This window comes from Citrus clementina, unplaced genomic scaffold (assembly GCF_000493195.1).
Source record: "Citrus clementina cultivar Clemenules unplaced genomic scaffold, Citrus_clementina_v1.0 scaffold_3, whole genome shotgun sequence".
In the NCBI taxonomy this organism is placed as follows: Eukaryota; Viridiplantae; Streptophyta; class Magnoliopsida; order Sapindales; family Rutaceae; genus Citrus; species Citrus x clementina.
In genome coordinates, this window is record NW_006262339.1 from 3141899 (window position 1) to 3165700 (window position 23802).

General features: G+C 34.7%; 2 protein-coding genes across 3 annotated transcripts; both read right to left on the reverse strand.

Moving 5' to 3' along the window:
* Nucleotides 1-4632: 4632 nt before the first annotated feature.
* LOC18045968 (serine/threonine-protein kinase ATM) lies at nt 4633-7377 on the reverse strand. The gene is made up of 2 exons (XM_006439765.2): nt 7200-7377; nt 4633-7084 (listed from the first exon to the last, which is right to left on the reverse strand). The coding sequence occupies exon 2, from the start codon at nt 7005-7007 to the stop codon at nt 4899-4901; it is 2109 nt and encodes a 702-aa protein (XP_006439828.1). The 5' UTR covers nt 7008-7084; nt 7200-7377; the 3' UTR covers nt 4633-4898.
* A 1134-nt stretch (nt 7378-8511) lies between these two features.
* LOC18045969 (pantothenate kinase 2) lies at nt 8512-18499 on the reverse strand. 2 transcript variants are annotated; one of them, XM_024187778.1, is made up of 23 exons: nt 18222-18499; nt 17390-17798; nt 16591-16803; nt 16325-16383; nt 16083-16199; nt 15447-15566; nt 15259-15353; nt 15086-15179; nt 14762-14893; nt 14520-14632; nt 14152-14344; nt 12708-12916; nt 12232-12276; nt 12050-12098; nt 11658-11740; nt 11472-11588; nt 11211-11274; nt 10780-10926; nt 10496-10654; nt 10047-10130; nt 9525-9719; nt 9254-9325; nt 8512-8966 (listed from the first exon to the last, which is right to left on the reverse strand). In XM_024187778.1, exons 2-23 carry the CDS (start codon nt 17721-17723, stop codon nt 8877-8879), a joined length of 2784 nt encoding a protein of 927 aa, XP_024043546.1. In that variant the 5' UTR covers nt 17724-17798; nt 18222-18499; the 3' UTR covers nt 8512-8876. The 2 variants fall into 2 exon arrangements, with proteins under 2 accessions (XP_024043546.1, XP_006439830.1); XM_006439767.2 differs by having other exon boundaries at nt 18198-18499.
* Nucleotides 18500-23802: the final 5303 nt, after the last annotated feature.

The following is a 23802-nucleotide window of genomic DNA, read 5'->3' on the forward strand; positions in this document are numbered from 1 at the left end:
ATAACGGGATGGATAGATCCAAACCATTATTTTCTCTTTTAAATTTACCTCAAGCTCCTTTTAAAAGAGTTAGATAAAAAAAAAAAAAAATGGGCACGTATACTAAATAACAAAATACTTATAGTTTAGGGGAGCCTCTATGTTACATTGAATGTACCATACACAACCAACAAGAACCACACAAATTATGGGACCCACATAATTGTGTGGTTCTTGTTAATTGTGTATGGTACATTCAATGTAACATAGCAAAATCCTTTAGTAGTTATAGAGACTTGTTCAAATCCCAATAGCCATATTTTCTTTAGATTTTTAGTTCTTGAAAACTCAAATTCTATTATTTTCTCCTATATTTAAAAAAATAATAGTAATAAATTATTTATTTTAAATGTTGGACCTCATTGTGAGTAGTAAAAAATTAATTTTTAAACTAAACCCTCCTAATTGAAGTGTCTTGTTCTGTCGCTGCATAACACCATTAAATTATTAGATATTATGTAAATTCGTTAACAATATGTATATATATAAAAAAAAAAAGATATAGTTTCTTGATGCGCATAATCCATCGAATGAGGTTAGATATAATTTGCCTGTCTTTTTTCTTTAAAAAAAAAAAAAGAAACAGAAAATTCTTTAACTAATGTGTCGTTCATCACATGGAAAGTAAAATAATAAATTAAAATTTGTTTAAAATCATCATCCATTTAAAGCTTTTCATATGACATGACACCTCAGTCTAGAGAAACTCAAAAGTTAAGCACAGTTATAGTTCTATGAATGCCATTCTTTGGCAAGGAGATCATAGATCAATTATGGTTTGTATGAATGCTATTCTAAGGAGATCATAATAATGCATGCTTAAATTAGACGTAGGCTATGCATCCACAATTACTTACCTTATTATTCCATTGTCAGTGATTTGTATGAGAATGGTGTATATGCTTTGTCATTTTATGTCTCAATTTAACAAGAGTAAGATTGCCATTCTGTACAAATTGAAGTGTGATTAAATTATTTAATTAATGGGATGATGGTCACATGAGCCGCACTGTTCATTGATTAACTGCAACTTCATTTAACTGAAATTACAGTAGCACAACAGTAGTGCAGTAGTGACTGATGAAACGTACAACAGCAGTATAACAAGAGATGCAGCAGATGGATACAGCGTAACAGTGAGCAATCGGCTACACCATTACTACGCAATGAAGAATATTAGAACAAGAAAGAGTGCACAAGAGATATCTCTCATGGACCTCTCTCTTAAATCTTAATAGGTAAGTGCACAATAAAATTTGAGGTGCAAGAGAGCCATCATGGACTCAACATCCAGGTGGAAGAAAACACACTATGGACACATTATAAAATACAAACTCAAATATTAAAACTAACCATATCAGCAAACAACTTCTCCTTAATTTTTTTTTTAATTTTTTTTATACAATATGTACAAATCCCATAATCTTAGATTGCTTTTGTCGGATTTTTTAATCTAAAATTGTTGGATCTTCAATCCAACGTTAGGCTTATGTGTGAATAATTATATGCTGTAAAATGTTTTATAAGGTTAAATCCAATTAAAAGTGGTCTATTACGATTTTCAGTATTATGGGTTTTAATGTATTTAATAAGGTGAGCTATTAATATGTAGAAACTTAATGATATTCTAATTCTATAATGAGTAGAATCAAGAGTTCCTAATGACAACATAAAAAATTATCTATATAAATGGTTATGATCTCTAAGTCACACGTATCTTTTTATTCTTTATGATATCTCATCATCAGAGAGAACGTGTAGATCTAGAAGGTCAATCACACAACGTTATAGAGTAATTCAGCGTTATAAATTCAGGTATGCTTAGTGATACAACATAAATGTTCTTGATTTATAATTGATGGTTTTCGTCCAAGGAATTTCTTGTTCTAACAATTTTTTCTCTTATTACAAAATTTCCATTCTCATGACTTTAAACTCTTATTATTTAAAAAAAAAAATTGGTTAAAATAAAAATGTAAATATAAATTATCAAATATGGTGAGTATCAAAAATTTGTTAAAAAACAATTTATTCAAGTATTTAATTGAATTTTTATTCAACAAATAAGAAGTGGATAAATTTTAGAGTGGCGCTACTAGCACCCCTCTATAACGTTCATAAAACTTCTTTTATTGTGTTTTACATTTTTACGCTTAATTAAAAATAAATTCCTAATCAATTCATATATTCTTGCTCTCACTACAAAAAAGATTCACACCCCATTTGGATAATTCTTTCTTTAACAGTGAAATTTGTATATGAAAAAAATTAACAAAAAACTCATTAATCGTTAATTTTCCAAATTCTTCTTGTCGCCATATTTATTTTCAAAACTATTCTTTCTTTATCATTGACATAGGAATTAGGAAGCCAAGAGCTAGTGCGAGAAATGACTTTCTTTATAATTGACCTTTGACTCTTTGCGCAAATTGAATTAATTCTCATAATTTTATTGATCAATTAAAGATTTTTTTAAAAAATTTAGGAGATAGACTATAAAATTGTGAACGTTTGGTGTGTTCTTAAATTTTGAGAAACTAAATAAACAAACCACATTGGGATTTGTTTTTAAAGAAAACAAGCAAGAAAGAAGATGATTGTAGAGAAACTCAACTACATTAGAGATGGAAATTTATACCCTTAAATTAAAATATAAATTTGTGAGTCATGACACACAGAGGCATTCAGTTACCATATATAGAGTTTGAGATTTAGAGATAGAAAGAGAAAAGGAGATAGAGAGAAAAATTATTTTATGAAGAAATTAGATTGTTTTTTCGAAAATACCCTTAAAAGGGATTTCATGAGGATTTCGGAGGGATGCCAGCAGTAGCATTCATAAATTTATTTTTGACCATTTTGGGGGTGTCAAAAGGCCTAATCTATCGCAGGCTTGTAATGGGCCAATTACATGAGCTTATTAACCGCGTAAACGGAGCTTGGGTTCAATGTTTATTCGAACAATTCTGCACCGCAGCAAGTCGGACAGATTGCAAACTAAAATTAAGCATGCATCTCTGCACTCTGCGCCATTCCAGAAAGGAAATAAAAAACAGGAAAAGACCACTATGAAGAACAGCACTAACTATCACAACAATCACAACTAAGGTTAACAAATATCTGATTCACACTTGTTCTCAATCTTTCCCCGTATCCAATAGCATACGCTTAAGTTAAAGTGAAAACGCAGAAGAAACATGGAAAAATATGCTGGGAAGCAAAAGAAAGAAATAAGTGAGTGCTTTGGCAAAGGGGTGCACTAAACACAATTGATTTGATGAAGAAATGCATGAACTTTAGAATAGCAAAACAAAAACCCTTTCTAGTGCATTTATACTGGTATTTTACAATAGTGTTGCATAATTAGATTGAAAGAACTAATAGCGAATATAAGTGGAAAAAACAAAAAATTCTTACGAACAAACACCCTGAACAAAAAAAATGAAGCGAATAAGGCAACATGGGAAGGGACAGGTTCATAGTAGGCCAGTGGCATACTATATTGTAGTGGAAAGAACAGCATGTTTTGACTCTTCTCACCAATTCAGCAAGAGTTAGCCAGCAATTTCCAAGAAAGCCCGACATATATGCAAGCTTGGCCAGTTCCATGCATCAGTGTTCGCCAAAAACTGCTCTTATATAGGCATTGAAAAATGCAGTTAAACTTGCACTCGATTGATAAGGGGCATAATTACACAAGAACATATTCACCTCTCACCCAACATTCAGAATTAACTACATCGCCTAATATGCTATTTGAGTACCAACCATTCAGAAAACCCACAGCACAGTAGCCCTTCATTCTCTGTATAACTCGGTATATCAAGGGCAGAACAATCACACAGTATGCCACATGGCTTGCTGCAAAAACTTCACTTGGAAAGCCTATCCAAGAGCTAGTTCCATCAATGCAAACGCAGAAGATTGTTTGTCACACAAATATACATTAAAAAGAAATGATCCTCAACCAAATAAAAAACTAAACAGGAAGCAGAAAAACAAACTGGTAAAATCCCATTCCTCATTCAGGAATATTTTTTGTGCATACTCTGATGCAAGCAGCTCAAGAATATAACGTGGGAAGATATTAGTTTCTGAAGATCAACATCTATATCCTTGCTTCCAGTTAGATTGATAACAATACTTGGCAACAAAAGCTCAGCAACTTCAGATTTCAGCAACCTATATCTTGACATAATCTGAAAGTAGAGCATCAAGCAAATTAAGAGAAACATAATTAAATACCAATAGAACTATCAATTAATGCATTTTAAGTATAGAAACCGATTCTTGGTAATGAAATAAGACAATTAAAAGAAAAATGAATGCACATGGTATATCATTGCATGCTAGAACAATCATCTGGTTGTTTCGTTTGTTGTGAGTTAAAAATAAGGAATCACATAAACAAAATATCTTGGAACCCCACCAAATATCTTGGAGGAGCTCTCGCGGCTGTCCCACATCTGGAATAAAACAACAATATGCCTAGATAGAAACAACCAAACTCGATAATTAGGATCTTGGGGCATCAAAAGCTCTCTCTCAATCATTGTCTGCAAAGAGTTACAACACCACAAGCATGCCAAAAAATATTCTGGGAGGAGAAGAAAACAGTTTTTTAATTAGAAAGGAAAAGCAAACCCAACGATTACAGATGATGTTCCATTGCTTGTACACTCAGTACGAGACAAGCTAAATGGGGGTTCTCATGCTACGACATCTGTCAACATAGAGATACAAAATAACAGCTAATACAGACCTCAGAACCGGGAACTGTAATGATATCTAGTCTCTACTGAAAGGGCCACTACATCAATAAACAACCTAAATAGAGAACCTACATCTTAAAACTCTTACTAGGAAGAGGAAGAACTGGGCATGGAGCTGACCCTTTTGAGAAGGCCTTTAATTTCACTCTCCAATTTGGCTTTCATCTCTGGAGAAAGTTTATCCCCGGAGTTCTTTAGCATTGATGTCATCATCTCAAGATTCTGCCGTATGAAGTCAAGGGGAGGTGCCTCGCCAGGTTGAGAAACTGAATCGGCAGGCTTTGCTGGAGTCCTAGATCCTTCCACAGGACGAAGAGTATAACTTACCAGGATTGGACCAAAACAGTTATTTGTCTCTAAACTCCGAATAGCTTCTCCAGCATCTGCACCTCTCATGAAAACAACCTCCGCGATACCCGAATCATTTGACAACTGTGTTTCTGATTCCTTCAAGGGCCCAAACCTGGAAAATGTTGCAACCAAAAATTCTTTTGAAGGCATGGAAACTCCAGGGGCAAATGTCAAGATAAGAGTAGTCACAGAAGATTCTCCATTATTATTCCCTCTGTCGTTATTAAAATTTATATCTAACATCCTGGAAGCAAATTTATTACTTCGCTTGCCAGGAGTAGCTCCCCCTTTCCTCTTCCTCTTCTTCCTCTCAGGTTTGACAAGAGGTGAAGCACCAGGTTCAGCACTAGTTCCATTTAAATCAGGTATGCCTGCAGCAGGCATAATTTCTGGTTGCCCAGATAGTGATTTTGCTTTCCTTCTCCTCCTTTTCTTCTCAGGTTTACCTTCAGCTAAGAGTGGGGCAGCTCCTGGGGGATCTTTGACCAACAATACTGGTACAACAGAATTTCCATTATTATGTTTAGGAATAGAATTAATTGCGTAGGGACCTTTCACCCGCAAATCTGCCACCAATGAGCCAGGTTGTGCACTGCCTCCATTCAGATCTTTTAAGCTGGTAGTAACTTTAGTCTCCGAGCTCCCTGAAGTAGCACCTCCTTTCCTCCTTCTCTTCTTTGTCTCAGAGCCAACATGACCAACAACCTGGGAATTTTCTGCCATTACCAGCGGTGTAGAACCATTACCATTCAAATCTGGTATGCTATTAGTTTGTTTAGTTTGCAGATTCAATGGAGTTACACCTTCCTTCTTTCTATCCTTCCGTGCAGATCGCCCACCGTCAGGTGTATGAGTTCCCATGCTTTGGAAATCTTTCACTGACAAGCTACTTGTATCAATGTTTATATTCACGTCTGATAGCCCAGAAAGAGATTTAACCTTCGATCTAACTGAGTTAGCATTCTTCTTCCTCTTTTGCATCTTCTGCTGACAGTCAATACTGGGTGAAGGCTGATTGCTCTCCTCAGAATCTTTTCCAAGAAATGTATCACTGTTTTCATTTGTGCCAGGTTTAGCATCTTTCTGTTTCTGACCGACCATATTCTTGCAGTATGTTACATAAACGGACTCATCATGATATGCAGATATTCTAAATCTGGAAAAGAACCACTCAATTAAATCAAAATTTTTAGTTTCTTTTGGATAAAAGCAATCAACAGCTGTCAATAAAAGTTGCGAGAGCAATTCAGCTGCCGCTGCATTTTTCAACTCCGGATTTGCAGATATATCACTCTCACTTATGAATTTTCTGAACCATAATTTTTGAAATCTCTTGCCACTACCTTTGACAACTGAAGGAGACACCACAAACTGATCAGCACCAGTGTCCTCCACCCCTTCATGAGTAACTTTCATCGGCTTCAGATCTTCCGCTTCACTTGAGAAGCCTTTTTCCCAGTTCACATAGGGATATGACAGATACTTGCTCTTCTTCCGTTCTCTCAAATCAAAGCCCTTTTGGCTTTTACCGTCACACCGATCATCTCCATTTCCCAGTTCACATAGGGATATGCAAGATGCATTGTTCTCTTGCACACCGAATACTGTGTCCACATCCATAGAATCCACTTTTTCCTCGTTCTCATTATCACCTCCATTAGTGACTTCCACGTCACAAGCAATGGCAGCATCACCGTTCACATCAACAACCACTTTACCATTTTCTTCGGTCGAATCTAACCCAGTACACTTCTCCCTAGAACCAAACAACCCAGCTTCACACAGGGTTTTATCAGCTGGATTTTGAGTTTCTACGGTTTCTGGGGTTTTAGGGCTTTCCATCATAAAAAGGAAAACAAAAATTACCAAAGATCCCTTCTTTGAAATCACTTCAACTCTCCAATCTCACAGTCTCTTCATAGCTGATCAGAAAAAGGCAAAAAAAAAAAAAAAAGAATCTGAGCTTCATGAATAGCTATACATATAATTGAGAAAAGAAACAAACTTCAATAAAAATGCGAGTAATAAAAAAAATACCTGGAAGAAAGAAATCCGGGCATCACATTCTGATCCGAGTCGAGTAACTCGGTTAACTCGGTTTACCTAACTCATCCGAGTGGGAACACATGTTTAATGCTTCCTGGTAAGAGAGAGACACGACAAGAGTTGAAAGTGAGAAGACAGAGAAAATAATAAATAATGACTTCAAATAAAAAAAGATATTTAGGCAGGCAAGTAGGCAACAGATAGAGAGGGGGCTTTAATACTTTACTACAAAACAAAAGAAACAGAGTTTTTTTTTTTTTTCCCGAAATTTAAATGGGCACAATTTTTTTGTCGTCCGAAGAATTTTATTCTTTTGACATAAATCATAAAGAATAAATAAATAAAATTTTAAAATATAAAAAATTAATAAAATTTCACACCTTAGTTGTTTAATAAATAAATCCTAGGATACTTATATTTTCTAATGTTTTTAATGTGAAAGTGAAACCGAGTCTTTTGTATCGGCTCTGTGTGCGACTGTGTTAATGACTCGTGTAATTTAATTTGTACCATTTATCTAACATATATTTGAATGGGACGCTCTCAATTTGGATTTACACTAGTTTCCAGCACAGCTATACCACACATTTCTGAAAATCCTTAATCACTATCGAAGTTGACATGTAGTGATAATTTCAAAAGCACTTCCGTGATTGCTTTATCTTATCTTATAACCTATAATGTGATTATGAACGCGCAAAGTTATATAGCCCATCCTGAGTTTTGACCACATCATATTCATGGACCACGTATTAAATAAGAGTAATGATACAACTATAAATTTTTATATAAATTTATTTTGTACAAACTGACGTGGCATGATAAGATTAGTTGAATGAAAATATAAATTAATAAAAACAAATCATGTGGGCCAAATGATATTTAATTCAACCAATCTTATCATGCCACGTCAGTTTATACAAAATAAATTTGTACAAGAATTTATGACTGTATCATTACTCATTAAATAATCATACAATAAAGCCAGGAGATTTTTTCTACTCTTTTTTTTGGTGGGGGGGATTTACCCTTTAGGGGCACAAATGATACAAATTTCTTATAAATTATAAACTTTACTATTAATGCATTTGGCTTCTCCCACTGCTTGTAAGAAATTGCTCTCTCTCTCTCTCTCTCTCTCTCTCTCTCTCTCTCTCTCTCTCTACATATATGGGAATTGGAAAATGTTGCTGTGCAAAGAATTCAATGTTCAGTACCACGTTTTGTCCTCTTCATCAGGGTTTCCTACTCCAGGCGCCAGGTTTTCTCGCCTTGAAAGATATGTCGACCAAACAATCGACAATAATTTAAAATTCGTTGAATTAAAAATGAAAAATAAATTCACACAAAACATGAACAATTCAACAATAAATTACAACCTTCAACTTATCCATAATATCTACAAATACATTTCTCCAAATACAATTGGTCATCAATTTTGCTTCTTCCATGTTTTGTGGTCCTCCGCTGCTACCTTATGTTGACTGTTGTATCGTTTATGGCCTATTCCACCTTATTATTTCTTATTTATTTTTCAAGATCACATGAAACAAAGACTGCTGGACCATTGTCAAATGGTGTGGACTGTGGATGTATATATTTGTCCTGCTCATCAAATTCTGATCTAATCTGCCGCCCCAAGATGAAACAGTAGAATTGAATGCAAGATTATCTGGCTGGCTCATATCTGCAAACACAGTCGTATATGTTCCCTTTGATCAATTTTTCTGCAAGCCTCTGATTCTTCACCATTGCAAGCTGCAAAACAAGGCAATAACTCGATATCACAGGAGTCGTCCAAAAAAATAAATAAATAATTGATGTAGACATTAGACCCTCACAGGTCTACAACAACGGGCAATGAGTCAAGAAAACTTTCTTCTTTTCAGATTCACAAGGGAATATTGATTTTGTTTATGAGGATACCAGTGAGGCAGAATGTTAAGCTCAAATTTCATATCAGTGGGAAACAATTCAAGGACAGGACCGGCATGTGATCGGCTTTTAACAAACATTCTCATAGATATAAAAGTACACAACCATACCTTCAAAGCCTCACATTTAAACCGAGCATTGAAGTTGGTATGAAGAGCTCTACCCATCCCTTCCAAAATAATCTGCACGGTACAAAGTCAAACTCATGAAATTACAACTACATGCTTCCTCTCTGTTTTTCCTTGATATGTATTGATTGTGACAAATTGTTCTCGTAGAAGAGGAGGAAACATAGAATATAAAAAACAAAAAAGAACCCAGGAAAGCCGCATATAACATTCTCAAAGCAGGGATCTTTCAGTCATTGAATAATCATCATACCAGATCAGCATTTTTTGCAGCAGCAGCTAGCTCAGAGCTGACTTGCCTCAGATCTATGCAAGGGCTTCCACAGCCATTCTCAACAACCATCAGAGGAACTGAAGGTGAATTCTCTTTAGAACCATCTAGGGTGTTAATCATTGCATCCACAAGTAAACCTCCTGCCTCAGCAGCCCTACGAAGAATGTCACAATGCTGTGGAATAGAAGAATCAGTTTGCTCTGTTTGACTAACCTTTTTTTTTTTTTAATGAATGTTGTATTTAGAGTTAAATCACACAAAATTGTTGAGTCTTTATGAGTGGCACCGAAACAAAAGACATCTACTGTTGTAACAAAATAATAAGTAGATTCTTAAAGTCTCCACAATCTCCATATACTCATATCAGATAAAAGATACCATGATTTCAGCTTTAGTTAATGTTCTTTAATTAATATATTACCAGTTTAAGATGAAAGCTGTTCAAAACAAAAGAGACAAGATTAAGATGAAAGCCATTAAATGTCCATGCACAGAGACAACCTTTGCAGCCTCAGCTACAATATCGGGGAGCTCCATGGCAGTTATATCGTTTAGTGCAGGGAGGGAATTTGCAACCAAAACAACCTGCAAAAACATTCTCATCATTGTTTTCAATACATAAAGTTTAGTTGAAAGAAAAAGAAGACAACACTATTCCAGAGAAACTGAGCCCACAAGGGAATATTATTTTTTAGTTGCTATTCGTCTATTCGAGTTAAACTATAGTAGATCTACTAAATTAGAGAGGTTCAGATATTAAGGACTTAAAAGAATGCATATATTCCAAATGCCGATGTGGGTTTAAAATTGATGTTTCGCCAGCAATCTTTTATAGATACATTTATTGAATGAATGATTAGACTTGACAGGCAGGGTAAGGAAGCTACCTATAATAGCAGTGAACTAGTCATTTAAAGCTTTTCCCTAACTTCACGAAGAAATAAACTTACTTCAGTTCCACGTCTTAGTAGTTCCCTTGCCAGGGGTAGCATCCCCAGAACAACATCAGCACCAGAGTTGTCCACAAACAGTAAAGCTCTCTTATGTGGGCGAGGCTTGTTGTCACCAGACCCTAGCATTCTCTCCTTGAAGGCATCAAAATCATCCACCTAAGTTGAAAATAAAAAACTTCTCCTCAGAAATTCGGCCTCAATTAATTTTGATTAATACATAATGCAAATAAAGCATTCTCTAATGTTTAAAGGTACTCTTTCCCCCATCCAGCCTCCCTTACCCGCCAAGGTCTTTGCATTTTATTGCGACTCATTCTGTAAATTTCAATAATTGTCCCTTTGTGATAGAGATCCACACAGGCACGGGATCCCCAGTCAAATATATTTGCGGCAAGAACGCCCTCAATAAGCATAAGCAGTCTTGTCTCCTGCAAATTAGAGAGGGTTTTAGATACTAGAGAGACAACAGTAGAATTGATGCTAGGTGATGCGCTGAAAGCATGTCGCAAGGACTGGAAAACCGTGGGCTTCCCAAATGTATTGGTATCAGATACAGATAGAGCAGCAATTTAGGTTTACCAATCTCTAATTAAAGAGACTTCTGAATACCAAAAAGAGAAAGTTTACAGTCAAGGTCATAATCAAAAGTTGATTTGTTTATAACTCTTTGCAACAGGAGGAACTGGAAGGTAAAGTCATAATTACGGCATACCTTACTCATACTGTCAAGTTCCACCAATAAGTCAGGTAAAACAGCAAGTGATGCCTCATTTTCCCTGCCAAATTGAAGAAGAAAGAACTAATAAATGAATAAAAAAGCTAAAAAATAAAAAAAGAAACTTCAGAGGGTGGTTGATTAACTGGCTGGAAGTGGGGGTTTTGTGAAAAAGTTAAAAGTTACATGAAGGGCGGGCCACCCCCCCTTCTTTTTGTTTTACTTTCCATTTTAAGGCTAAACTGCTAAACCAGTTACCTCTGCTTTATGCTTCTATAGGCATCAAGAAATTGGAACTCCCTCAAGCATTCTTCCCTTAATTCCAAAAGATTGGCCAAGCCCAACTTTCCATAAGCAGCAGGCTCCTCCATCAACCTATCCAGGGGGTTAAGACATTATTGATTAGTGTATATTACAAAGATATATGTGTCCAACTATAGTTACCTTGCCAAGTGAGCAGAAAATGCACGAGCAAATGCATCACCCCTTCTTTTAGCATCATCAGTTCCACCTTCACTTGCCACTGCCTACCATGTTCCAAATTAAATCATAATCATAAAATGATATCAGAAGCAGATCAAATACAACTTCAAGGTAATAAGAAAAGGACAAGAAAGTAGATGGTGTATTTCCAACTAAGTGGACTTAGCAATATGTAACATCTCCAATAAAATCAAGTTCAACTATCAGGTAATAAAATATTTTAAAGCAGATGTTTAAACTACTTAAAAGAGTAACCCCATAGGAAAAAAAACATTATCAATCATTAAGGGAAGACATAGCAGATGCACTGGAATATGTAATAAAAAGATTTTGGGAAGATAATATTTGTTTACCTTATCCACAAGGTCTGGTAAATGCTCTGACAGCACAGTGAACCAATACCTATAGCAACATGCAAATGTTGAGTAAGCTAACCTAACCTAACATTTGTCATGGTTTGGTAAAATAATATTCATTATTATCTGTCTGATAACAGTTAAAATAAGATGCATTTGAGTACTATGAACCAACTCACTCTAACTCGCTGTGATCTGCGAGATCAATGGTGTTAGGCTCATACCTGGAGGCACATTAAAATAAACATAGAAATCAAATAAATATTATGTAGAATGCATCAGCAACTGCGTTAACTGAAAAACCAATAGATTAATTGGAAATCAAGTAAAGCCTGTATCTATTGAATTTCCGCACAAAATATCATTTGCTGAAAATTGAATTACAACAAAGGGACTGATGCAAAATATAAACCCATCAGTGACATAATAAGCAAAACCACTTAAAAATCAGAAATGAAAACGAATGCGTAACTAAACGTGAGAGAACCACGAAAACTGTGAATCAGATCCATCCAATATTTTTTTGATAACCCAGACTCCCAGATCTATCCAATATTTAATCAGACAATTCATGAGTACAAGTGTTCAACAAGGTTGTTGCAAAGAAAAGTTAGTTCGAGTAATGAACAAAAAACCAATAAGCAATTTTGCATACATTTTGGGGTCGGCTAGCAGAGGAAACACTTCCAAAGTGGGTACTAGATGAAGAACTCCAACGTTTAACGCACTTGCATCAGAACGCAAAGTGCTGCCTTTGGATAGAGGAACTTCAAAGCCTCCAAGTCCAGTGGTTCCAGATGGAGCCATAGGTACAGGAGCAGTAATCTCAGTTCCCTTCAGAACAAATTTTTCCATCCACGAAATCTGCATTTGAACCAAGATAAATATCAACCGAGGATCCAATAAGAATAAAGTTGAAAAGGACATTACTGCATACGTTTGGACAGTCGATGCTTAATTAAATTCCTAAAAGCAATGGTGGTTGACTATATAATTAAAAAATAATAATAATGTTCTAACTCAAATAAGATCTGGCACAAGGCTTAATTTCTAGTATAGGGAAATAAATATTTTTTGAAATTTAACATGAATTCCAAAATGAAATATAAAAGGTCTTTAACTTCAACATATTCCACTGTAAAGCACAAAACTATTTGTCCATATCTCACATCAATAGATTCCAACCTTTTCACTTTTATTAAAGAATATATGCTTCCATTCTTTATTAGCTAGGAATATTTGAATAATGGCTATGTATGCTTCAGAATCCGAATAATGGCAATTACTTTTCTGCCAACTTCATCTAGTCATACCAAAGGCTACTGGAGATACAATAATGAAGGACCATCATCAGATTCAGGTGCTTAAGAACCATTTCCAAATTTAACATGAAATGGAACTATACCATTCTAAATCAAGACAATACCCATATTTGGATTTTGTTTGCCATTTAGGAAGAGAAAGAAGCTACATATAGAAAAAATTACAGTCCTGGATTAGAAAAAATTCATCTTTGAAATTTTAGGCATTAAAGATCCATCAAATTCAACTATCCTAAACTTTCAGTCAAATTGAGTGTAAAACCTCACTCATGAATTTCCAAAATTGCTGGCCCAAGATACAACCAAGCAAGCATGTTTAAGTACCATGGATGCCAAAATGCATGTGAGATGGAAGTCATTTGATTGAAGGGTGTTTTGTGATGGATAAATTATTTGATTGAAGGGTGTTTCATGTTGGATCTACACCTGTTCAACCAGTTAAAGCAGGTTGCCAAAACTACCCATATCCTATTTAGTTCTTATCCATGGGTATGTAACGAATCAACCCCGCAACCTGATCTTTAATTTTTAAAAAGTTCAGAAAACTTCTAAAATTTGAATATTTACTAAACAAATGAAATTCAAAATATGGCTACAACACTAACTTCAGATTTAAGTAGGTTACAGGCCAAATGGCCAAACCACAAACCTGAAACAAATCTGCTTACGGACAAATTGGACTCTGGTAACTCAATTGAGATAATTAGCAATATAAACTGTATTACTTAAAGGAAGTGGCATTTCAAGTAAGAGTAGGCAAACTCTTGCTTCACTTGCCTTCTCATTCAAATCTCCCAGCGGTGGACCATGAATCCTTCCACCAGTGTATGGAGCACCCATTGGGAACCTTTCAACTAATTGATGAACCATCAAGTCATCCAAACCGTGTTTCTCATAACTCATGAATGCACCTAAAGCCCCCAGAAAACCTTCATGCCGCAAGAACATTGCTTGTGCCTCACCTTTTGACCTAAATGATTAATGTGACACTTCAAAGTGTATAGAATGCAGATAAACAAAATATAGAAGGAAAATTAATTGCAGTTAAAGAAATCATCAACTATGAGACGGCAAGCATTTTGATGATCAGTGCAACAGTTTTCTGTCAGTTAGGTATTAAAAGGTAACAGACACTAGTATTTTACCAGAACTGAACTGCAAAGGATATTGTATCCATGGTATAAGCATGACCCCTTATAAAAAATCCTCCAAAAAAGATGCGCTTAAGTCCAAATCTAAGTGCATTCAAGTAAGATATCTGCACATCAGGAGGGCAAACCAGAACACAAAACGGCATCATACTATGCATGTTGCATAAAAATCCCTCATGAACAATGGACATTATATTTCACATAATGCATAAAAGTACTGTCTTTGAGGAACTAACCTGCCCAATGTTATATGAGATCATTCGCAAGAGGGACAGAGAAATATCTTCAGGTCTGTAGTCTGCAAGCTCCTTCTTGTCAGAAATAGTCTTGCCAAAACTAGAGGCAATGGTTGAAGCCGAGAGACCGATCTATGATGATTGGAGATTAATTTACACGGTAATGAATAGAGAAAGTACAAAAAAAAAAAAAAAGATCCATGCTCACACAATGAATAATTAACATTCCAGCCATCAATTAACTAATCAATGCATTTTAATATCCCAATATCAAAAGATACAAAGAACAGAGTCCAATATTTGTTGTTCACATTTCAGATGTACCTTAGAATAATCCATGCCACCATAAATGTCTCCAACTAACATGTCTATGGTGCTATTATCTCCCCTCTGACTCAGCTCTAGCAATTCATCAAAACTGAAATGGAACTACCAAATAAGTCCATAACAATAATTCTTAATATAAAAGTAAAAGATGGCTGGAATATCAGTACAACCTCTTGCACTTTGTTAACAGCCTTCCCAATCCCCAATAAGTGCCACCTCCAACATTTGTCCCACTGACCCGCTCGAACTTCCCATCCCCATCAACCTATACCAAATAAAAAACATAGACCCTTATAAGTTTTTATATACTTCAAATCAAATGCCTGACAGTCAAAGTTGAGAAGGAAGATGATTGTACCTTGATCATACTAACACCAGATCCAATATTAACAAGAAGATAAGGAAACAAATCATTAGTGTCAATCTGCACGAACTCTTTCTGACCCTCCATGTGAGTGAAAGCTTCATGACGAATAGCCTATTCATCATATGGTTAAAAGATTAATTAATGTTAACCAGAATATCTAATTAATATCAAAGAAATACAGGGAAGGAAACACAATTGGGTATGCAAAATCATGATCAGAAATGATTGATAATATATGTTCATGTTCCCTCACACAGCCAAGAAGTAAAATACGAAATAAGCAAAAAGGATCATACCAAGATTTGGTGAAAAATCTCAAATTTGTAAAATTCATTCACTCTTCTCTTTTCACAAATTAACCATGATAAACAGAGTTGTGGCGCAACAGACATGAGGATTTACTTTAAACTTTTACTGCATTGGTTTTGCTTGATACTACATATTGTGTTTTTCATCATAAATTCTGTAGCAGAGTTACCAGATTCTGCTAGGAGAAAGACAAAAATTAACATGTAAAAAATTATTAAAGAAAATTCCCTTTTTCTCTCTAATGCACAATCTGCTCCATATAAAATGCAATAACTACCAGACAAGAAACAGAAGTGGAAATTTGTAACCAGAACACACCTTGAGCAAAAAATTTGCCCCTGCCACAAGACAATCCATTTCATCTTCTTTGTCAAGGCTAACTCCAAGTCTCTCTTTGAAGAGGTCTGCGAACTTGTACGCCCCACCACCTGTAGCCTTCTTGCAAATGAACTTGTTAGCAGAACACTCTTAAACAATGTATACTCTTGACTGATTCAAATAGGAAAGGGAGAAAAAAAAAAAACTGATATAATAATTGAAGCTACAAACACAAAGTTTACCTTAATAACAGCATTATCATTGACCTGAACCCCAGGATTCCAATGGCGTGAATCCACTCCTAGCCATAAGAGAATTTACAGATTTTTAAAGAAAAATGAAACGGAAATAAACTAAATTTCTCAATAACTTGAAGTTACATACTTTCTTAAACTTATGTAAAAGCAACAAAAGCAACACTAAAATCTGCTATGTCCAGCAATTAGTAAGAAAAATGAAAAAAGGAAAGATGGAGAGAGAGAGAGAGAGAGCAATGAGACGTGAATACCACCACGGTGAAGCTGCTTGGAATGTATGAAGTCTAAGCATTCATTGATCTTGGTTGTCTCAAATTTAACAAAATGAAGCCTACCACCAAGAATCGGGTAGCTTCTCCTATTACCATTTGAAATACCCAATCTCTCGTTGATAGTCTTCTTCCTTTTATCATCAATTGATTGGTCCTCATGCCTTGAAAAATATACCAACTTGATGAGAGACCCTGTTAACCGACAATAATTCTTAGTATTATATACATTGTAATAAAAACTCACATTTCACAAAACATTTAGAGAGGAAAGAAAGGGATGGAGATTAGCAAACAGTTAAATGCCTCTCACTTTGAATGCTTACCAAGGAAGATGAAATTGAACATAAAAATAACATTTGAAAATAATCTGAAAACAGAGAATGAACTCTCAAGTGGTTGACACACTCAAGATCTGGGTCTGATAAAAGACCTTAACTTCCTTCCCAATCATAATAACTACTAAAATTTATTTATCAAAAAAAAAATATTATTGTTATCAAAAGAAAGTGTATGCATGCAGACATTAATCAGAGTCTCATGTGAATATTCGTAATAGATTAAAAGAAAGAAAACAAATAATGAAAAGCCATGTATTTATATACATATATGAAAGAACATGCATGCTATCAGAAATTAAAAGTCAATGAAACCATGACACAATGCAGTAAACAATAAAAAGGCAAAAGAGAATTAATACAAGTTAAAACAGAGAACATAGAAATAGTTGAAGGAAAAAAAAAAGAAGAAGCAGAAGAGAAGAATTGTTAAAGAGTATCACCTCCAATATCAAGAGCCAAGTGAGAGATGTCATCAGATTGATTAGGCAACAAGATAGTGGGATTTTTCACTTCAAAATTGCCTTGAATTGCAGCCTTGCTTAAGTCCAGCTGTGGCCTTGAACCAGACCGGTGCATAGAAGGCATTTCTCTCTCACTGCCGCCGCCGCTACCACCTTGTTGGTTTTGGGTATCAATATTACTATTACTATTCTCTTCTCCAACCAAAACAACAGCCTTGTCATTACCCTTATTGCCTCTGCTGTTACCATCGTTGCTATTTAATGTTCCGTCAATTTCAAGAACTGGGGTTTGGCCTTCACTTAGACCAGCCATTTCCTCTCTACCAGCCGCCTAACCCCAACCCCCCAACTGTTTGATTTTGGTCAGTGTCCTTTTTGGTCACTTGTCCTGTCCCAAGTCCCAACCAATATCATAAATTTTCAATCTAAAAGTACCAAATCAAAACAAAAGACCCACACATTTATGAAGTAGTCGAACAAAATATGTTCAATCTAGGCGTCGGATAATGTCAACCAAAAAATAGTAATAATAATAAATTAAAAAGGTAGTATTTATTATTGAGATTAAATGCAGGAAGGATTTGCTCAACTAAAAAAGGCAGCTTGAATTGAATAATAAACTCCAATAATCAAAAGTTTATTTTACTAATCGAAACGAACTAAGAAACAGATTCAGATAATATTAAAGAATATATAAACTATGAGATGGATTAGGTGAAAATTGATACTGTTTATGAATTAATTAAAAAAAAAAAAAACAGAGAGAAGAGGAAAAGAATGAACAAACCAAACGGCGCGACAAAATGCAGACCTTTGATTTATTTGACGATGTTTTTGACGAATGGGCGAAGCCAACCAAATATGTGTGTGTTCGTGCGTGCTGAATGCTTGCTGTCAAAACTAAACTAAAGCTGTGCTGCCCATCCATCGAACTGAGTTGATGACCACATTGGTTTTGTTTGTTGTCTGCAATCAACTAATCATACTCGCGAAAATAGCGCGTGTGTCACCCTTTCTTGTGGATGTGATGATTGTTGACTGATATGATGATTCTGATTTCCATGGTCAATTACATTGACGCTGCTCATACATATCCTCTCCATCTGATTTTAGATGTGTTAATGATAACATGCTCATAAATTATAAATTATTTTAATATTTTTCCACATTAAATTATTATTTATTTTTATCTTAATTTTTATATTTTCTTATTATAGGCATGTTTTGGGAACATTTAAGTACAAATAATTAGAAGAGCGAAAAGATATTGAAGCTTCAGAAGAAAATATAAAAGAATTGAATAGGGAAAGGAATAAAAAAAATTAAATTAAAAAAAGAAATCAATTGGAAGATTTAATTAAGGAGGTGGCGGCCCAATAATTTGGAGTTTGCCTAATGTAAGTCGGTGGCTTCAACTCGTTCCATTATTAAGGGATTGCGTTTCGCTTCAGTGACATTATATTATGGGGCCAAGCAAGTCACATGAGAATTAAAAAGGCAGTCGGCATGCAAAATAAATAAAGAGTCGAGAGAAAGCCAAAAGCCCAGCAACGCACTCGGGGAAGAAGACCCCACAACTCCCTGAGTTTTCTTTTTCTCTTTTAATTCAGCTGTTTGAATGTATGTAACTATAATTATGGATTCTCTTATTATTCCGATGAACTAATAGATTTATTTTGTTCGAGCTACAGCATATAATTTATTTAGATTTAATTTCATAAATTCGTATTTTTTTTATTTTAAGTACAAAATATATTTTATATTTTAAGTGATGAGTCATCCGTTAATTTTTTATCATATATTAATGCTAATTTTATTTTCAATTATTAATGTAATAAACTTGACTCCATTTATTAGCAAATAACACATCATTTTAAATACACTAATATGTATTTATAGTATTATAATTTATATTTTTTGTATGAATATAATTTTCTTTTTAAATGGTTGCAGTCTATAATATATTATTGGAACAGCTTGAAACGTTGCAATCATGAAAATGTATGTCAGTTCGTTCAAGACTGACATTTTTTACTGCCCTAAACGACATCGTTTCGTTCATTTGTTTTTCATATTTTGATTCTCTGTAAAACGACACCGTTTGGCTTAGAAAAAAAGGCCAAAGCAACCAGAACCCAGAGCTTTGTCTTCCTCTTCGTTTTACCCCCTGCAAAAAACCCTCCTCTCTCTCATTCACAAACCGCTTTCTTCGTTTTACCCGAGCTTCTCCTCCCATCTTGGCGCAACATTCTTGAAATCCCATTCCTCTTTTTTGGCATGTGCGGCATCTGTTATGCAAGTGAAGCAGATGCACAGTTTGTGTCGTGTTTGTTGGAACATTTTCAACAATAAATGTGTCTTATGGTAAAGACATGTCCTATTAATTGTGCCTTATAGAAAAGGTACCTTTCACTAAAGACTTGTCTAATTAAATGATGTCTTGTTGTAAGGACATGTCCATTTAATTGTGTCTTGTAGAAAATGTATCTTTTTACTAAATGATATAACTTTTCATGACAACATTTCACTTAGAGATACATCATTTCATGGTGACATTTCATTTGAAATGGTGATGATTCAATTTGGACCATTGATTAAAATCAAATCTAGATCCAATGGCCATGAATGAAGGGGTATCATGAAAGATGACAACCCAAATGAGGGGGCACAAGTATATCTATAAATAGGGGTCATGTTTAAGCCATTTAGACATGAAATGAATGATCCTACACCACTCTTTTCTTAGCATTCCTTTCTAGTACGAATTTCAACACAAAACACCCATTTCTTTTGTGCATTCACATTCCAATATATTGTTTTTCTGCAGGAACAATATATTGTTTCTTGGCAGGCTTGCAACATTCAAGAGTATTCTGGTTTGCTTTCGTCGATGCACAACGCAAGCAAACAAACAAGTGCTTCATTGTATCTTGGAGGCGTATTTGCTTAACCCATGTGCATCACTCAATTGGTGGGGGCAAATAACGTCTTAAGGAAAGCGACTTATTGTAACGTGCCTTGAAGCATACAAAATTTCTGCAGTTTCTTCCTACATACAGAGTTAGTTGTAAACACATTACTTTACATAATAAAGTTCCACCATTATTGTTGTATTTCTCTACATTTGTCATTCTCCACAAATATTCCTCCAACAATCTTAAGACGTTATTTTTGCAACAATGGCACCAAGTTCATCTCTTCGACAATTCGCAGTAGATTTTGTCAAATTGGAGCGGTTCGATGGTGGCAACTTTATTCGTTGGCAGAAAAAGTTGCATTTCTTGTTGACAAGCCTCAATGTGGTCTATGTTCTCACAACACCAAAGCCTCAAGAACGTGAGAATGAGACATTAGCGGAAACCAGAGTGCGACATAAGTGGGAGCAAGATGACTACGTGTGTAAGGGACACATTTGCAATGCCATGTCTGATACTTTATTTGATCAATATCACAACAAACCTATATCAAAAGAGATATGGGACTCATTAGAGGCTAAGTACATGATGGAAGATGCCACAAGTAAGAAATTCTTGGCTTCTAAATTTTTTAATTATAGAATGGTTGATAATAGACTTGTGGTTGAACAATATAATGAGATTTTGCATATTCTTGATCAATTCAACCAACATAACATGAAAATGGATGAGTCTATTATTGTCTCTTCAATTATTGATAAACTTCCTCCCTCTTGGAAAGACTATAAGAAAAGTCTTAAACATAACAAAGAGGAAATCAGTCTGGATGGCTTAGGCCAAAGTCTTCGTATTGAAGAGGAACTCAAGCTTAATAGTTTTGAGGATCAGACTACTACGACCTCTAAAATTAATGTTGTAGAAGAAGGGAAGGATTTTAAGCATTCTAATCACCCTAAGAATAATCAAAAGAGAAAGTTTGATTCCAAAGAGAATCAAAACAATAAGAAGAAAAAGAAGGGTACATGCCACCATTGCGGAAAACCTGGCCATTTCAAAAGAGATTGTCGACTTCTGAAGAAACAAAAGGAAGTTTCGAACACAAATTTTGTGGCCATGATATCTGAGATTAATGTTCTTGAAGATGATAATGCATGGTGGATAGATTCTGGTGCAACCAAGCATGTATGCAAGGATCGTAGCCTTTTCAAATCTTATAAAGCAATGGATGATGGAAGTGTTCTTTACATGGGAAATTCCTCCACTGCAATAGTTAAAGGAAAAGGCAATGTGCAACTAGAGTTTACTTCCGGAAAAGCTTTAACTCTTACTGATGTTTATCATGTTCCTGAAGTTAGAAAAAACCTTGTATCTGGTAGTCTTCTTAATAAGTTTGGCTTCAAACTTGTTTTTGAGTCAAACAAATTTATATTATCTAAGGGTGGTACCTTTGTTGGGAAAGGATACATGTATGAAGGAATGTTTAAACTCAATATCAATAATATGAATGTTTCTTCTGCTTATATGGTTGATTCATTATCTTTGTGGCATAATCGTTTAGGACATGTGAATATTAGAAGATTGCATGATATGACTAATTTAGAGTTAATTCCTAAGCATGAAAATGATATGCATGAAAAATGTAAAGTATGTGCACAGACTAAAATCACAAGATCTCCTTTTCCAAAAATTGAAAAAACATCTTCTTTATTGCATTTAATTCAAAGCGATGTGTGTGATATGCATAGTAATCCTTCTAAAGGTGGTAAAAAATATTTTGTAACATTTATTGATGATTTTTCAAAATATTGCTATGTGTATTTGTTACATTCTAAAGATCAAGTGTTAGAAAAATTTAAAACTTATAAAAATGAAGTTGAGAATTTTTATGACACTAAAATTAAATGCCTTAGAAGTGATAAAGGAGGTGAATATGCTTTTCCTGACTTTTGTGAATATGTTGGCATTATACATGAAACTAGCACTGCATATACTCCACAACAAAATGGCGTAGCTGAAAGGAAAAATAGGACATTAATAGAAATGGTTAATGCTATGCTTTTTAATGTTGGGCTTGGTAAAGGTTTTTGGGGTGAAGCTATTTTAACTGCATGTCATATCTTAAATAGAGTGCCTAATAAGAAAACAAAGGTGGCCCCATATGAATTATGGAAAAAGAGAAAGCCTAATCTTTCTTATCTAAGAGTTTGGGGTTGTCGAGCCATTGTAAGACTACCAGAACCTAAGATAAAGAAATTAGGAGAAAGGGGCATTGAATGCATATTCTTGGGATATGCAGAGCATAGTAAAGCTTATAGGTTTCTTGTAACAGAACCTAATAGCTTTGTTGAGATCAATACTATAGTGGAATCTAGAGATGCAATATTCTATGAAAATAGATTTTCCACTATACCAAAAAGTATTGATTCTCAAGAGAATGATAAACAAATAGAAATTGGTCAAAAGCGTGATGCTAATAATGAATAAAATCATTTGAGAAGAAGTAAAAGAATAAGGACTATAAAATCTTTTGGACCAGATTTTATAGTCTATTTAGTTGAAGGGACAAGAGACTCACAATCAAAACAGACCATGATCACATCTACTATGGAGTCTGATCCCCTCACCTATGAAGAGACAATGAAGTCTCAAGATGCTGCTTTTTGGAAAGAGGCCATTAATGATGAAATGGACTCTATTGTGGGTAATAAGACTTGGAAATTAGTTGATTTACCACCTGGCTCTAATCCTATAGGTTGTAAATGGATTTTCAAAAAGAAGAAGAAAGTTGATGGAACAATTGAAAGATTTAAAGCAAGACTAGTAGCAAAAGGCTTTACACAAAAAGAAGGCCTTGATTATTTTGATACATATGCACCTGTTGCAAGAATTGCTACTATTAGAGTCTTGATTGCTTTGGCTTCAATTTATCAATTTGAAATCCATCAAATGGATGTAAAAACAGCTTTCTTAAATGGAGAATTAGATGAGGAAATTTACATGAAACAACCAGAAGGGTTTGTTATGCCAGGACAAGAACATAAAGTTTGTAAACTAGTCAAGTCTTTATATGGTCTTAAACAAGCTCCAAAGCAGTGGCACGAAAAGTTTGACAAAGTGATTGTCTCAAATGGATTTAATATTCATGAATCTGATAAATGTGTCTATAGCAGATTCAATGGAAATAAAGGTGTGATTATTTGTTTATATGTAGATGACATGTTAATTTTTGGTACTGATAGTGAGAGCATTGAACTCACTAAATTATTATTGTCATCTAATTTTGATATGAAAGACATGGGACTTGCTGATGTGATTTTGGGGATTAAAATTCTAAAAAATGATAATGGCATAGTATTGACCCAATCACATTATATTGAGAAAATTTTAAAGAAATTTAATTATTATGATTGTAAGTCTGTGTCAACACCTTTTGATTCAAACATAAGACTGTATCCTAACACTGGCAGATCAGTATCT